The sequence below is a fragment of the Pseudopipra pipra genome, chromosome 13, assembly GCF_036250125.1.
Source record: "Pseudopipra pipra isolate bDixPip1 chromosome 13, bDixPip1.hap1, whole genome shotgun sequence".
NCBI lineage: Eukaryota > Metazoa > Chordata > Aves > Passeriformes > Pipridae > Pseudopipra > Pseudopipra pipra.
Window position 1 is genome coordinate 20,321,136 of NC_087561.1, and position 16,920 is coordinate 20,338,055.

Sequence of the window (16,920 nt, forward strand, 5' to 3'; positions counted from 1 at the left end):
GTTTAAGCACAGAGGAAGATGTCCCTGGAAGTGTCCAAGGCCAGGTTGGACGGGGCTTGGAGCAACCCGGTCGAGTGGAGGGTGTCCCTGTCCGTGGCGGGGGGGTGGAACTGGGTGGGCTTTAAGGTCCCTCCCAACCCAATCCATCCGGGAATTCTCTGTGTCTGACCAGTTTAACCTAATCCTCAGGTAACCACACGCCAGGGCTCCAGTGCCACCACGTGTCATCCATTCTCGGGGAGTCCCCAGTGCCTCCTGCCGCTCCCACTTTCGGGTCTGGGGCTCCTTCTGATCCACCAGCTCGGTCCCACGACCCTGCCCCTGCGGATGCTTCGTGCTGGAGAACAACCTGGAGCACCGGGGATTGGGACCCGGCGGGGTCCTGCCCGGGATGCGGGGCTGGGATCGTGTCCCGGGGGGAGCGGTGGGAGGGGGATCCGAGGGGCTGCAGCCCCACCGCCGGGCCGAGGCGGCCCTCCAGCGGGGCCCCGCTGCCTTCCCCGCATAAGAGCCGCTGCTGCGGTGCGTTTTGATGGAAATCAGCGTTTTATAACCCAAAACGTGGCGTCTGTATCTCGCCCCCGCCCCTTCCTCCTCCCCCTACCCGCCACCTGCAGCGAGGCAGGGCAGGAACAGGGAAAGGTTAAAGGGACAGGGACGGGGACGGGGCAGGGACAGGTGAAGGGACAGGGACGGGGGAAGAGAGAGGGACAGGGAAAGAGACAGGGACGGGGAAAGGGGCAAGGCAGGGGGACGGGAAGGGATGGGGACAGGACAGGGGCAGGGATGGAACAGGGACAGGGATAAGATAGGGACCAGGGCAGGACAGGGACAGGAACGGGGACAGGCACAGGGACGGGGACAGGCACAGGGGCAGGGATGGGACAAGACAGGACAGGGGCATGGAAACGGACAGGGATTGGACAGGCCATGCCAGGCCAGGAATGGGACAGGACAGGACAGGGGCACGGACAGGGATGGGATAGGACAGGACAGGGACAGGGACAGGGACAGGGACAGGGACAGGACCGGGACCAGGACGGGGCAGCGCCGCTCCCCGTCTCACTCCGCACCGACCCGCCCGGCCGCCAGGGGGCAGTGCCTCTCTGCGCCCTACTCCATGCCCCCAGCCTGTCACCGCTCTCGCCGACCCCACGCTGTCGGGACGCGCACGTCTCTATGGTGCCGGTGCGCGGCTCTCTATCCGCCCCCCTCCCCGCTCTCTATGGCGCGGGCGGCGCTCTGGCCCGGGGCTCCCGGTACCGTGGCGGCCCCGCTCAGCCCCGCTCAGCCCCGCTCAGCCCCGCTCAGCCCCGCTCAGCGCCGCTGCCGTCCTGCTGCCGTCCCCGGCCCGCCCCCGCTGTATGGTTTGCGGGCGCTCTGCCCCGCGCATCTCTATGGCGGCGGCGGCGGCCCCGCCCCGGGGCGGCCTGGGGCGGCCCCGGCCCTGCTCCCGGCCCGGCCCCGCCGCCGCCCGCGGGCTCTGGGGCCCGGCAGCGCCGCTCCGAGCACCGGGGCCGGGCCCGGGGAGCCGCCCAGGTGGGTCGGGGGGCGGCGGGCCCGCCCCGGGGCCCGTCCTGCCCTCTGGGGCTCGGGGGGCTGCGCTCGGGTCCCCTCAGCGGAGAGACCCGTTCGTAACGTGGCTTTTCCCTTGTTTTTGTTCCCCTCCAAAGGGTTCCCGAAACGCCGGTTCCCTCGATGTGTGAGAGCTTCCGAGCGGCGCGTTCGGCCTGCTGGGCGCAGGGAGCAGCAGCAGCAGCAGCAGGAGGAGGAGGAGGAAGGAGCAGGGAAGAGCCGGGAGCAGCAGCGGAGACCCTCGGGAATTCCATCCCTTCTGCATCCCAAGCCTCGCTCCATCACCCCCCAGCTCAGCCCCGCGCCCGCAGAGCCCCAGGTGACACAGCCCCGGGGTTCGCACAGCGATCGAGACAGATCCCGTGTCTTTTCCCTCTATTTTTTTCCCTCTTTCCCTGGAAAAAATACCCCTCCCTGCCCGGGAGAGCTGCCTGGCCCCTCTGTGCCCGGGCAGGACCCAGGGCACATGCATGAAGTGATTTAGAAATAGGAATTTATTCCAGTAACTCTCCCCTTGGGGGTTCTACCATGAGGGCTGGTTGCTTTGCTGGAAAAAAAAAAAAAAGGGAATTAGAACTTGTTTCTGTTAATCTGTGCTGCCTGGAAGGACTTTGCTCGGGATAGATGCAAACAGGAGGGCTGGAATAAGGTTCTTGGAATGGGACCTGGAGTCAGGTGGTCGGTGTGAAATGGGGTGAGCAGATCATTCCCTTTACTTCCAGGAAAATGAAGTAGCTGTGACGCTGGCAGTGCCTGGGATGTCTTTATTAGCTCCTTAATTTCATTGAAATCCCACGTGGGGAAGGGCTGGAAGGGGAATCTGGTTCCTGACAGCTGAGATCTGATGGAGTTGTCTGGGGGGAAGGCAAGAGCTCAGCAGGGAACAGCCAGTCTGCCTTTTGTCTCTGTGGTAATTAATTGTAATTAACTGGGTTAGCTGGGGCTGTTAAACTCTGCCTGTGTCCTGTCCAAGAGGTGCTGCCATCCTGGGGGGTCTGGTTTGTCCCCTGGGCTTGTGCTCTCTGCCCCTCTGGCCCTGGCACAGCCCTCAAGGCAGCTCAGCCTTTGCAGAATTCCTCTTTTCCTCAGTGTTCCCTCCACTGCAGGGAGAACTGGCAGGTTGAAGGAGCCCTTTGGAGCCAGGAGACAGCAGGACATGAGATTTGCAGACAAATGTTTCTCAGGCTGCTCAAAAACCAATTTCTTTTCTCTTTCCCTCTCTCTTTGAGGCTGTTGTGCTACTGACATTTCCCAGTTTATTATGGATCAGAAACCTTGGCTCTAGCCAGGTGCTTCCAGAAGTGAGAAAGGCTGTGTGAGTGTAAGCAGATGGATGTTTGAAATGTTTTTCATGCAAAACTCGTAATTTTTTTTCAGAGGAGCTGGACAAACAGGCTGGATGTGCTGGAGCAGGTCTGGGCACAGCAGAACAGGGAGGGCAGTGGGTCACCTTGTGCCCAGGGAGGTTTGGCTAAAAGCTGGTGAAAGCCCCAATATTTGTGGGGGTTCCCCTTCCTTAGACGTTCCCATTGCTGACACTACTTAGTTACTTGTTTTTTCAGCATTTTCTTTGCTCAGAATGGGGATTGTGGCTTTTCCTCAAAGAGCTTAAAACCAGTTTTAGTTCCTTCAAATGTTTCTTGTGAGACAAACTGCAGGGCCAGGCGGGAAATGCCCTGGCAGATGAGCCCCCTGTGAGGCCCATCCTTCCTTCCTACTCCTTCCACAGCATCTCCTGTCCTTTTTCTCTCTCCAAAGACTGATTGGAATTCCTCAAACCATGACAGCTTTGAGTTTTCTGCTTTTCCCTCCAGCTCTGTTGCTCCTCTTCACCCTGTCAGGCCCAGCGTGGGTTCTGTGCCTGCCCTTGTTTTTTGATTTTCAAGGGGAATTTTGTCTGGAATTCTCTCATTTCACTGCTGCCCAGGTGAGCTGTGCAAGGTCTGGACAACAGAAAGCATACAGGTGAGGGAGCAGGAGGAGCAGGAAGAGAGTTTGCTGTTCATGTTGCTCATTCCAGCCAGGAGGGAGCTGTCAGCTCTGATTAAACAACAAAAAATGTAAATCCTCTCTTATTCATATTTTTGGGGGGTTTAGCTCCTCTTAGTTTTAGTCTTTCTTGGAAAGATTGAACTTAAGGCTCTCTGTTGGCCTGCCTTTGGTGTTTTCTTCCAGTAAGAGCAGCAGGAGGTCTCACTGATGAGATTTAAATATCTGGGTCACCTCACATTACCTGTGTTTGTTCCCTGCTCAGTTTTGATATTGGGAGAGGATGAAATAAAAGGGATGAGCGTGGAAAGATCAAAGTAAGGCTGGAGCTGCCCCAGGTACAGGTCATGTGCCAAATGGGGTTTGTGGATGAGCTTTTCCTGGCAATTTTAGGTTCTGGGTGAGGAGGTATCAGGATTGTGCAAACAAGATTCCTTCTGTTTTCCACCCCCCATCGGGTAGTGGATCCAAAAGCCAAACTAGACAGAGTTTCCCTCTTTCTCAAAGATTCATCTTAAGCTTTGTGTGTCACTGGGTCAGGGATTTAAATCATTTCTTTAAGCTTTTAAAGCCAGCAAACATCAGGGGCAGCTCCCGGTTTTCTGTAGCTGTAGAATTGGTTATCGAGTTTGCACGTCAAACTGGGCTCATTCCTTTTACTCTACTAGATTTTCAAAGCTGGAGAGGGGGAATGGGGGATGGATATCTTGAAAAAGGTGGTTGGAGCCAGCTGGGGTCTGCAGAGCCGAAGCTGGGCCCAGGAACCTCTGGCTGAAGTGTGTCTTCATCTCAAACCACCTTCTTTTGTAAAAGCATTCCACTTTTTCCCCCTAGAGATGTCTGGTTTGTAGTTTTGTTTTTTTTTTCCTGCTTAACAAGTTGTTGTCTGGGAATGTGGCACCTCTGTGGATTTAGTTGTTATCACCAACTTTTGAGATCTCTGCAGTGGAGAAGCAGGTTGGGCAGCCAGAGCCCCGGTGCCTGTGCTCTCCAGATAAGAAAGCGAAGGAAAATCAGAAGTCTGGGATAAGAAATGCTTTCTGAGCCTGTGTCTTATCCAGAGATACCACATTTCTCTGCACTTCAAAGTGCTGTTAAAATCCCACTGGGTTTAGACCTGGCCCCCAGAAATGCATAAACACAACGGGACGTTTGGACTGAGGCTTCGCCTCTTAAAACTTGGCAGTTTTTTGCCCTTGCTCCTTGCATTGAAGAGTTGTTACAAATTTCCCTCTGAGAAATTGCTTTCTAATCTCTATCCTAAAATTAACCACAGTGGTTTCTCCTCCATGCCAGCTGTGTCCTTCACCAGCAGCAGAGATCTTCCTCCTCCTCATTGTTTTGCCTGCTTTTTCTAGAGCTGACCTAATTACTGGGTTCTTCTGCTATTGCTTCCCTAACCAAGGTCGTTTTGCTTCCCTGATCGCTGCAGTTCCATCCAGGAGTGGTAAATTCAAACTGGGAATGCTGCAGTGGGGAAAAGACCTGCAGAGATGATGCTTTGCCCCTGTTTTGCACGAGAGTCTTGTTTTGCACGAGAGTCTTGTTTTGCACAGCTGTCTTTCTGGAATGGCTTTGCCTGACAAATCATAGAATTGTGGGATGGTTTGGGTTGGGAGGGAGCTTAAAATCACCAGGTTTCATCTCCCTGTCACCGGCAGGGACACCTTCCACTGGCCCAAGTTGCTCCAAGCCCCATCCAACCTGGCCTTGGACACTTCCAGAGATGAGGCAGCCACAGCTTCTCTGGGCAACCTGTGCCAGGGCCTCCCCACCCTCACAGGGATCTCCTTTATGTCTCCTCAGGGTTGTGTCCTGCTGGGCTTTATGACCAAATCACTTGTTCCCTGTCCCCTCTCTCTCTCCTGACTTCAGGATGTGGTGCCAGAGGCTGGCGTGGCTGCTCCGGGGGAGCTCCGGGCGTCGGTGGCCGAGGAGCGTGGCGGCGTCGGCGCGCGGGCACCACACGGCCCCGCGCTCCCTGCGCTGTGCCTGGCAGCTGCACGGCGACCACCTCGGTAGGTGTGCCTGCTCCTGCTGCTGAGCCCGCCCGGGCAGAGCAGGGAGAGCTTCCAGACCTCGTTCCCTGCGAGTGATGTATTTTTTTTTTAATCTTCTGAAATCACCAGCACGCTGGTTCCCTCTGAGAATTCCCAGAGGCGGGACGGAGCAGGCTCGTCTGCTGGCGGCAAGTCTTTTAAGCGAGGCAGTGCTAAATCAGAAGTCAAATCCAGGGATTCCAGCTCAAAAAGTGCGTGCATCTGAGCCCTGCCCTGTCAGGCAGCGTGTTCTGTGCTGTGCTCAGGCTCTCCTGGCAGGGAGGATCTGGTGTGTTCCCGCTTCTTCTGCCCCCACTGGTGCACGTTCTCCTGGGTGATGGCTCCTGAGGCCAGTTAGATCTTGGTGCTCCGAGTCACTTGGAAGGAAAGGAAGTTGCTCAGCACTTTACAGTGGCCCCCAGAAAGGATATTGTAGTTTTCTCACTGCAAAGTGACCTCAGATATCTGAATTTCAAAGCTGGGACTAGAGCAGGAAGGGCTCTCCTGTTGCCTGTGCTGGCCCTTCTAAAGGGCTTTGAGTATTCCCGAACTGTCCCAAGATGGAACAGTGAGAGGTTTAATGATTTTTTTGGTTGACTCCTCTCTGCACTCCTGTGCTGGGGCTCTACAACTCTGTGATGTGCAGCTCTAAATTTACCACTTGTTGAAGAGATGATGGAGGGAGGTCTGGGCACGGGGCGAGTGTCAGCCGTGCTCCTTCCCGCTGCAGGAGGGGATGTTGCAGTTTAATGGCTTCCCACTAACAGAGGGCAGGGTTAGATGGGATATTGGGAAGACATTCTTCCCTGGGAGGGTGGGGAGGCCCTGGCACAGGTTACCCAGAGCAGCTGTGGCTGCCCCATCCCTTGAAGTGTCCAAGGTCGGGTTGGAGCGACCTGGGCTAGTGGAAGGTGTCCCTTCCACTGGATAAACCACAAGGTCCCTTCCAACCCAGACCATTCTGGGATGGTTCTTTGAGATGTCCTGTAGACTTGATAAGAAGGGAAGCTGGTGAGATCCCTGACAGCCAGGCCTTTGCTAAGATGTCCTGCCTGGTCTTCCTCATGTGACAATTTACATCAAGAGGCACCTCTGCGTCCCCTGTAAGCGGCACCACAACGCGTGGGCTCTGGGCTTGCATTCTGGGCTCTGGTTTTTCTCCCTGTTGCCCCAAAGCATCCTTTGCTCCCACCCTTTGCAGAGCTCAGGTATGGGAACACCCTGATGCGCTTGGATTTCGTGTGGCTGCGGGATCACTGCCGCTCCGCCTCCTGCTACAACGCCAAGACCAACCAGCGCAGCCTGGACACGGCCAGCGTGGACCTGGCCATCAGACCCCAGGCCGTGCGGGTGGACGAGAGCACGCTCTTCCTCACCTGTGAGTGCCACAGCACCCGTGCCCTTCCTGGTTTGGTTGATGGGTCCCACTCGGCTTTGCCGGGACGGGGCGGCGTTATCCCAAAATCGGGGGCTGGCTGGGAAGGTATTGAGCTGTGAGCAGGCTTTGAATGCTGCTCTTACTGTAAACACACTTCAGCCTTAAATTGTGTCTGGTTTTCCTCCCCCAGCCCTTTTTTTATGTAGAAGTATGTGTGTGCAGTGTGGGGGTGTTTGCTTGGTTTGGTTGAACACCCCAGAAGTGCAGGTGGTGAGCAGATGGGTCAAGACACGGTTGTGTTCAAGATGGTGTCATCCCTGATCACAATGCCCATTTTCTGCCCTTCTTCCTCAGTTTCCCACCTGTTTTCTTCCTTTTGGTGGAGCTTGCCTTTATTCAAGGTCTTGACTTCAGAGATTTGCTTCTCCTTGGAATCCTGTCAACCAAAACCATGGAGGCTGCACCACTTAGCCCTGAATTTGGAATTGCTGCAGCCCTGAATTTGGAAGTGGTTACAGCAGCCCTGAAGTTTTGGAGGGAGTTGCAGCCACTCTGAATTTGCAGTTGTTGCTGCAGCCCTGAATTGGGAGGGAGTTGTTGCAGCAACAATTTTTTCAGGACTCGTGGCCTAATTAATAATGTTTTGGGTGGCAGCAGGGTGCAGAGAGCCCATGTCCAGGCAGGTGAGCGGGGTGAGGCCTGTCCTGACTGATGCCATGACCACAATCCCGGGCTGCTCAGTGGTGACTGTGCCCTTTGTCCCGTGTCCCAGGGCCGGATGGACACGTGACACGGTATGGGCTGGAGTGGCTGGTGAAGAACAGCTACGAGGGGCAGAAGAAGCAGGTGATGCACCCCCGGATCCTCTGGAATGCAGAGATCTACCGGCAAGCCCAGGTCCCCTCCGTTGACTGCCGGAGCTTCCTGGAGACAGACGAGGGCCTGAAGGAATTCCTGCAGAACTTCTTGCTGTACGGGATCGCTTTTGTGGAGAACGTCGCTCCCACCAAAGAGGACACGGAAATCTTGGCAGAAAGGATCAGCATCATCAGGTAACTGGGGCTGTCCCGGGGAGGGTAAACTTGTCTTCTCCGTGTTTGGAAAGGTGCTGTGTCCTTATCCTGTGTATTGTGTGGCACGGCCTGGTTTGCAGGCAAAAGCTCTGGGTCTTCTACAGCTTCCAGCTGCCCCACTTGACCTGGGATGGAGGATCCCACGGTGGGATCTGCCCCCTTTTGTGACAGGGCTGGGAGTCCCTGGGCTATGGAGCTGCCCCGGGAGCACACGATGACTTTTGTGACAGTGGGACTGGGTAGAGAGTGGGGACTGAAGGAAGTGGCTGTCTGGGAAGAGCAGAGCTTTGCAAGGAGAGACATTTCCTGTTATGACTTGAGGGGTCAGGAGGGCAGCCTGGCCCTGGGAGCCAGGGACATCAAAAACCAGCCCTGGGAGTCAGGAACTTCAAAAACCGGTTATAGCTCTCACTAAAGAAAAACAGAGTGAGAAATGTGTCTGCTGCGTTTGTGTAAAGCACCACCAGCATGGCAGGCTGGGCAGGGAGTTTGGAGTTTTATCCAAGCTGCAGAAACAGTTTGACTTGCCTTGGAAAAGGAGGAATTTTTTGTAATGAATGGTCACTCCAAATAGGAATGAGGGGCTCCAGGGAATATCCAACCAGCTTCTGTCTCCAGACGTCCTCCCTCTGTAGCCCCTGAGTGCTGTTTGTCCCTACTGCTGTCCCTTCCCTCCTGTGCATGTTTGTGGGGATGAGATGGGTGAAAACACAGGATCCTGGGAAGAAGAAATGGGATTATTGGGTACAAGGAAGGGCTAACTGCACTTGGGCAACTCCTTGTGTCACTGAAGTGATTTGACTGGGGATGATGCTCAGTGTGAAAACATCTGTATTTGTGGAGAGGAAGCAAGACTTGTCACCACCAACCTTTTGGGAGGAAAGAGAGGAATTTGAATGCTTGAAGAGGGATTAGAAGCACTATCTCTTGACTGTAAATTTTGTCAAGTTGTTTTACTGTGATTATTCTGTACTTAGGATGCAGGGGAGTAACTTTGCATGCAAGAGGGGATCAGCCCTATCCCCACATTGCTCCATAACTCTTTTCCAGGGAGACCATTTATGGCAGGATGTGGTACTTCACCTCTGACTTCTCCCGGGGAGACACAGCCTACACCAAGCTGGCCCTGGACCGGCACACGGACACCACCTACTTCCAGGAGCCCTGTGGGTACGTTGTGCTGCTGCTGCTTCCCAGACACAGGCAGAAGGCAGGAGTGAGGCCACAACAATGCCTTTCCCACCAGCACAGGCTTTCTTGTCTCCAGTGCTGCTGCTGGGATGTCCTGCTGGTCACACAGCAATTCTGAGGCCTGTCTGATGATAGGATCCCAGAATGCTTTGGGTTTGGGGGGTCCTTAATCCAGTCCCACCCCGTGCCGTGGGCAGGAACACCTTTCACCAGCTCAGGTTGCTCCAGGCCCCTTCCAACCTGGCCTTGGACACTTACAGGGATGGGGCAGCCACAGCTTCTCTGCCAAACCTGTGCCAGGGCCTCCCCATCCTCACAGGGAAGGCTTTGTTCCAAATATCCAATCTAACCCTTCCCTCCTTCAGCCTAAGGCCGCTGCTCCTGTCCTATCACTGCACACCCTGGTGTGATCCCTGTGGAGTGGGGTGGTCAGTGGATCACTCTTCCTGTGCTTGGAACTTGTAGATCTTCCCAAATGCAGGCAGGGAAGGACTTGGCTGTTGGAGAGCTGGGTGTTACTGCAGTGCAGGTAGCTTTGTAGCCACACAGAGGGCTCAGGGCTGTAGTAATTTCTGTGCTACCCTGAAGCTCCTTTAACAGTCCCTTCTGAACTCCACCTTCTCAGTCTCCAAGTGTCACACTGTTTCCAGCCTCACAGAAATCATCCATGGGTTTTATTTGGGCAGTCTGGGAAAGCCCAGCTGCTCCTGCACCCCATGCCCTGTGGCAGCTGCTGGACAGAGCTGCTGCAGGAGTTTGCTTTGACCTAATCCTGCTTCTCTGCTGGCTGAGCTCTGTTATCTGTGTCCTCCAGGAAAGGAGGGAGAGCAGCTCCCTTGGCACAGCCTGTGGTGTCTGTGCTCCTGCAATCCCTGTGCCTCAGTCCAGCCAGGCTGGGCTTTGTGTTTTGGCAGTGCTGCAGCCCTGCAGGCACTCAGGAACCAGGCTTTCCCAGTCCTTCCCAGTTCACACCTGTGTGGGCTTTGGAAAGTAGTTGGTAGCTGCATCATTCTTTCCCATATGTGCCCTCCCAAACTGCTCTTCTCATCCAGCCTCTGGGCTGGGAGTTTTATCCACAACTGGAGAAGGGAAGGCAGCAGCCCTCGTTGTGGTTCACAGGGAAGTGCAGGAGACTGCCCAGAGAAGCTGTGGCTGCCCCATCCCTGGAAGTGTCCAAGGCCAGGTTGGACAGGGCTTGGAGCACCCTGGGATAGTGGAAGGTGTCCCTGCCCATGGCAGGGGGGTGGAATAACATGATTTTTAAGATCCTTTCCAACACAAACCATTTTGTGATTCCAGGATTCTATGACTTAGACTGACTTTCTAGCTTTTTTCTTTTTGTCTGCTTTCCCAAGAGGGGAATCATCTGGAAATGGCCTGTGGGAGAACAGGTGGAAGCACTGTGATCCCAAAGGGATCTAGGGACACAAAGAGAAGCCATCCAGCCACAGGGCAGGATTAGCTCTTCCCAAGTGAGGCTGTGAATTTGGTAAACATCCTAATGGGAAAAGAGCTGTAAGAACAGAGGAAGATGGAAGGTGTGAGATCTTTGGCTGCACCTGAGTTTTGAAGCAGCCCTTCAGAGCAGGAAAGGTGGATTGACCTGGATGTACCTGGCTGTGCCCAGCCAGGCAGGAAGCCTCTGGGGTTCTCTTTGGAAAGCCTGGAGCAGAGGAGTCCCAGTGAGTAGCTGACCTACAGGACATCCCCTCCCTAGTGGGAAGCCATCCAGCTCAGCTTTTGTCCTATTACTCCTCTGAAGCTTCTCTTCTCCTTCATCCAAGCAAGGCAGGCATTGCACTGCCAGGAAAAAACACACAGGAGTTGCCTCCAGCCACCTACTCCCAATTTTCCCTTGCTGGAAAATTAATGGGGACCTTCTGGAAAAGCTTTTATCTTCCAATCTCCCTTGGGGGCCTGTTATCCCAGTCCCACAGCAGGTGATGTGGCAGGACCTGCCACCCCACCCTCACCTTTTCACCTGAGTGCTCTCACCACCTTCCACCCACAACAGCTTCAGGATGATTTTAGAGTGAGTCCAGGAGCACTGGAGCAAAGGACACCCCGTGCCTGGGGGCAACCAGCTCCTGGGGCAGCTCAGGGCACTGGGAAAGCCTCCAGGGCAGGCTCAGGTCCCTGAGCAGTGAGAAATGCTGCAGCCTCCCACAGCCTGGGGAGTTTCCCTTTAGAAGAGGTTAGAAAAGCCAGAAATTCCTGGTTTTCCTACACAACTATGATTTTGCAGAATCCCAAGCATTAATGGTCAGCCCTGCTCATTCAGTGATTGATGTACTCCAGTTGGCTGCAGGTGAGAAGACCCTATGTGAGGGGAACTCTTCCAAGTGGAAAAGAAAGGTGTAAAAATAGCTCTGGATTCTGGTACTAAGCACTTCAGTCAAAGCTCTTCTGAAAGCTGAAGTTCTGATCACTAATTACTTCTTTTATTTGGCTTTGGGGAAGATTTTGAGAAGGGCTAATCCTGCCCTGTGGCTGGATGGCTTCTCTTTGTATCCCTAGATCCCTTTGGGATCACAGTGCTTCCACCTGTTCTCCCACAGGCCATTTCCAGGGTTCTTCTGAGGGACTTCTGACTGCTTGTGGGAGACCATGACACATGTGCCTTTGCATGAAGGTTACCTGGGCTCCCCTTGCAGTTCCTGGACACCTCACCAGCACATCCCGTTCTGAGCTGTTCCAGGAAGCTGGTTTTATGCTTTTGAACCTCTGTGTCCTGCTGCATGGATGGACTTAGAACACAATCATGGAATCCCAGTGTGGTTTGGGTTGGAAGGGAACTTAAAACTCACCTCATTCCACCCTGCTCCAGGTGCAGGGACACCTTCCACTAGCCCAGGTTGCTCCAAGCCCTGTCCAACCTGGCCTTGGACACTTCCAGGGATGGAGCAGCCAACAGCCTCCTTTGAGTGAGGTTTGGGACTTTGGGTGCCACAAACTTGATCCTAAAGTCTCCCAGACTCACATCAGTGGCTTTGGGAAGCAGCAAAACGTGTGGGATGGGAGGCCCGGCGAAGCGGCCCGGGGGCAGGTGGAGCAGCCCTCTGTGCCCGCGGGGCAGCGCCTCGTGCCCTCAGGACGGGCAGCCGAGGTCATTGCTCTGGGGTGGTGTCTCCCATAACAGCATCCAGGTGTTCCACTGCCTGAAGCACGAGGGCACGGGCGGGCGGACGCTGCTGGTGGACGGTTTCCACGCGGCGGAGCAGGTGCTGCGCCGGGCCCCGGAGCACTTCGAGCTGCTCAGCAGAGTGCCCCTGAAACACGAGTACGTGGAGAACGTGGGGGGCTGCCACAACCACATGATCGGGGTGGGGCCCGTGCTCAACGTGTACCCCTGGAACAACGAGCTCTACCTGATCAGGTAACGTCCAGCGTGAGGCCTCTTGCTCGTGGGGAGGACACGGGGTGGTTTTCCAGAAGAGGCTGTGAACTAAAAAACCAGCGTAGTTTTGAGGGGCATGTTTTTGAGTGTCCCTCTCACTTCAGAGGAAGCGTCAGAACCGCCCATACAAACGTGGGGGTCGGTGCTGAGCTTTCGTTTTTCACTCCTGGCATCCTCCCTGCAGCTCCATGTCCTGGCATCCTCCCTGCAGCTCCATGCCCTCCCTTTGAGTGGCAGAAGAATTCAACCCTTGTCTGGAGAAGCCCCTAGGAGCTCTCCTGGCATGCAGGGAACAGGGAGAGCGCAGACTGATCCCTTCTAGAGGAAATTTGGGCTGATTTTTTTTTTGGAACTCCAGTTTGGCTCAGTGCTGGAGGTTGTCCAGCACTGCTTTGCACTTTTAGTCTGAACAACCCTCAGACTCACCACATCCTTCCATGTAAAACCAGGAATAAGAGGTTTACCTTGACAGGAAACTCCTCTTACTCCTGGTGTTGCGTATTCCCGATAGTCCTGCTCTTGCAGCGTGACCTTCCTGGTCATGTCTGCATCCTCCCTTAAGTACTGACTAACCCTGCAGGCTCCTGAGTTTCCCTTGGAAGCAGCTGGAGTGATGCTGGGCCGTCCCTTGTCTCTTTTTCCCCCCGTAGGTACAACAACTACGACCGTGCCGTCATCAACACGGTGCCGCACGACGTGGTGCGCCGCTGGTACCACGCCCACCGCGCGCTCACCACCGAGCTCAGGCGGCCGGAGAACGAGCTGTGGGTCAAGCTGAAGCCAGGCAAGGTGGGACTTGGAGCTGGATAATGTGGGTTTGGTCCAGGGAAGGAAGCAGGATGCTCCACGGGTGTCCTGCCGCTGAGCTAAAAGCTCCACGTGTGGCAGCTTTCCTCCCTGCAGCTGCTCTGAGGTGCCTTGTGTTATAGTAGTGGCCTCTGTGTGTGTCTGTGGGTTCCTGCTGTCCTAAAGGAATGTGAGCTTCCAGGTAAGGCAGAAATGTTTAGGTCAAGCTCTGCCTCAGGAAAGTTAGTCTCAGCTGGGAGAGAGAAGTGAGATCTTTCCAGTCACTGAAATGAAGACCCTCGGGAGCAAAGGGGATGAAACACATAGAGTTCAGCCTTTAACTTCTTCCAGAAGATAAGTTTATTTTGATGGAACTAAATTACAGTTCTGAGGTTATATTTGACCCCTTACATGAGTGAGATCACAGAGGCAGGAGATTATGGCTGCCCTATCCCTGGAAGTGTCCAAGGCCAGGTTGGAAGGGGCCTGGAGCAACCTGGGCTGGTGGAAGGTGTCCCTGCCCATGGCAGAAGAATGGAATGGGATGAGCTTTAAGGTACCTTCCAACCCAGTCCATTCTTGGATTCTGAGATGGCCACTGGCTGTTGCTGGTGAACTATTGCCCAACCTCTGCAGTGGAGAAGCAGAGAAACAGCCCAGAATTCTTCTGTTTCAGTACCTGTCATCTTCTAGGCACAGCTCCTGGCTCCAGGTGAAAGAGCTGTGCTGGATCCCATGGCTGCAGCCTCACAGTGTCGAACAGGAGGGTCATGCCTACCATGGCACTCCCTTACCTGCTCTTCCAGTCTCCAGGGATCTCCAGGACCTCTCCTGCCGTGGTTGCTCTCCTGCTGATGACCTTTTCCCTGTCCTGCAGGCCCTGTTTGTGGATAACTGGCGTGTCCTGCACGGCCGGGAGGCGTTCACGGGGTACCGGCAGCTCTGCGGCTGTTACCTGACCAGGGACGACGTGCTCAACACGGCCCGGCTGCTGGGGCTGCAGGCTTAGCCCAGCCCCCAGAGGGGCAGGCAGCCCCCAGTCCCACCTCTGGGGGGGGCAGGCAGCCCCTAAATCCCTCCTCCAGGAGGGGCAGGCATCCCCCCAATCCCACTTGTGCAAAGGGCTCCCCAGTCCCACCTCCAGGAGGAACAGGCAGCCCCCCAATCCTACTCATGGGAGGGGCAGGCAGCCCCCCAGTCCCACTTGTGAGAAGGGCTCCCCAGTCCCATCTCCAGGAGGGGCAGGCAACCCCCTAATCCCTCCTCTGGGAGGGGCAGGCAGCCCCCCAGTCCTACTCAAGAGAAGGGCAGGCAGCCCCAATCCCACCCCCGTGGTGGGACAGGAATGCTGGTGCCCCTCCCTGTGCTCCAAGCCCACCGTGCTGGTGCCTCCCCATGACACAGACACTGCACATACCTCAGACATCTCCACCCTCTCCAGGCAGCTCCTAGTGCCTGCTCAGGAGAGGGAGCAGGTGGAAGCCAAAGGTTTTGGGATCTTTATGGGACTGCCTTTGAGCACAGTCAGCTCTTGCTGCCCGTGCTCCCAGCCTGGCCTTTCCAGTGTGCCTCAGCTCTGGTTAAACCCCACCTTAGGAAATGCTCCTCCAAGCAAGTGCCTTCAGGATTTAGAAGCTTTGCATTATTCCCTGTTCAGCCTTTTTTTTTCAGCTGCCAATTTTAGGAATTTTTTTAGCAGAGCAGAGTGGAAATCTTCGGGATCTTCTCCTTGTCACTCATCCAAGCCGTGCTGCCTGGAGAGATCCTGGGCATTTCTGAGGAGATTTAGGTTAGAGCAGGAAAAGGGAAGCAGCAAGATCTGCATGTTGGGAAGCAGAGATGACCATGTTAGATGAGGGGTGGAATTCCCACTTTTCCTTGACTTCCAATACTGTCGTGCTGGTGTTCCCTCTGCCTTTTGTTTGCGTCGAGGGTGACACTTAGCAGCCACAGTATTTGCTGACAAACTTCCCACTGTGCCTTCTCTCTCATCCTTTCCTAAGGAATTTGTGTGAGGTTGTCATCACGCTGCCTGCTGCACAAACCTGACCTTTTGGGAATGTTTTTCTTTTTTCCCCCAAATTTTCCTGTTCTGACAGTATCAGAAGTGCCTTTCAGCTCCCAGGAGATGGGAGGGTAAATTGGGATCTGGCACACTGAAAGGCCACGGGGTAAGGAACAAAAGCAAATCCTTTTGTTACAAGAACATTGGGATTTCAGAACCAAGAGGGCATTTTAGGATTTGATTATTTTTCATCCTTTTTGGGGTGTTCCCTCTGCCCTGACCAGACCTCAGAGGAGGGCTGAGCCCTTCCTGGCTGTGCTGTGAGCTGCTCTGTGCCCACAGTGCAGGCACTGAACTTGCTGCCCTCATTTAATCCAGACACTGAATGGACAGATCTCACTATTTCTTCTCTATAGGTTCTCCTTAGGTGCCAGTTCCACCTGCACAACTGAGAGGGGAAGTTTCACAACTCTCCATTAATCCTGTTGAAGCAGCAAACCCCAGCAGGAGCATGTGCTGTCCCTCACCCATCCCAGTTCCATGTTCCTGAGCTGCTTCCACCCTGTGCTTCTGCTGTTGGAAGAGCTGGTGCCCAAAACAGTCTGTTACTTGTAAAAAGGAAGGGACAAAGGGTTCTTGATCTGTATTTGGAACCCTCTTTAAATTCTTTAAGGGTTCCTGAGCTTTTTTTCCTCCCTGTGCCCCTGGGATCTGAGGGAAACACTTGGGTACCGTGGGACCTTCCCTTGGAGAGATCAGCTTCTCCTTCCCCTGCTCAGAACTCCATGTTTATCAGCTGCAGGCTGGAAATCTGTTTTTACTCCATGGCACAAGGGAGACCCCACCAAAGGGTGCTGACCACACTGCTGTGACAGAGGTGCCTTTGTGACAAGGAATGTGGTGACTTGGGCTGGGCTCTGCAGACACCAACCCCTTATGAACCAGCCCCAAGCCAACCCCCTTCTCACCAGGACTCTGGAACCTATTTGGGGGGAAAATTGTCCCCAGTGAATGCAGAAGAAACACATTTCCTCATATTTCAAATCCTTTACCCACCCCCACGATAAACAGGGAGTGGGGGGAGCTGTGTTTCCATCTTGTTTCACCATTCCCCGCTTCCCAAGAGGGCTAAATTCTTCCTGGGCAGCTTGTGAGCATCCAAAAGCCCTGTGAAGGAGCAGGACCTGGTGGCAGGTGCCACCTGTCCCATCCAGGTGTTTGCTGGGCCGTGTCCTGGAGCGGGGCTGCCGTGACAGCGGGTCAGGGCTTGTGATCCAGCTTTTCCAGTTCCTTCAGCCAATCGCTGAACTGCTTTCTCCTCCTTCCCAGCACTCTGGGGATCCAATGGATGTGTTTAAGACTTTTCCCAAACTAAGAAATCGACTCTTCAAATAAATCATTTATAAAGTCACCAGCCTAACAAAAGATGTATTTAAGCACTGATGAGCTTGAAGATAAGCCTGGTTTACGCAGCCGAGGGGGGAATG

The 16,920-nt window shown here is 54.7% G+C and overlaps 1 protein-coding gene across 4 annotated transcripts; it reads left to right on the forward strand.

Annotated features, from left to right (window-relative positions):
* The first annotated feature begins 1,188 nt into the window (after positions 1-1,188).
* On the forward strand, positions 1,189-16,844 carry TMLHE (trimethyllysine hydroxylase, epsilon). 4 transcript variants are annotated; one of them, XM_064670312.1, is made up of 10 exons: positions 1,189-1,539; positions 1,674-1,894; positions 3,462-3,540; positions 5,440-5,582; positions 6,805-6,981; positions 7,754-8,033; positions 9,105-9,224; positions 12,385-12,621; positions 13,293-13,431; positions 14,306-16,844. In XM_064670312.1, exons 1-10 carry the CDS (start codon positions 1,226-1,228, stop codon positions 14,435-14,437), a joined length of 1,842 nt encoding a protein of 613 aa, XP_064526382.1. In that variant the 5' UTR covers positions 1,189-1,225; the 3' UTR covers positions 14,438-16,844. The 4 variants fall into 4 exon arrangements, with proteins under 4 accessions (XP_064526382.1, XP_064526381.1, XP_064526383.1 ...); XM_064670311.1 differs by having other exon boundaries at positions 3,503-3,635; XM_064670313.1 differs by lacking the exons at positions 3,462-3,540; positions 5,440-5,582.
* The last annotated feature ends 76 nt before the right edge of the window (positions 16,845-16,920 follow it).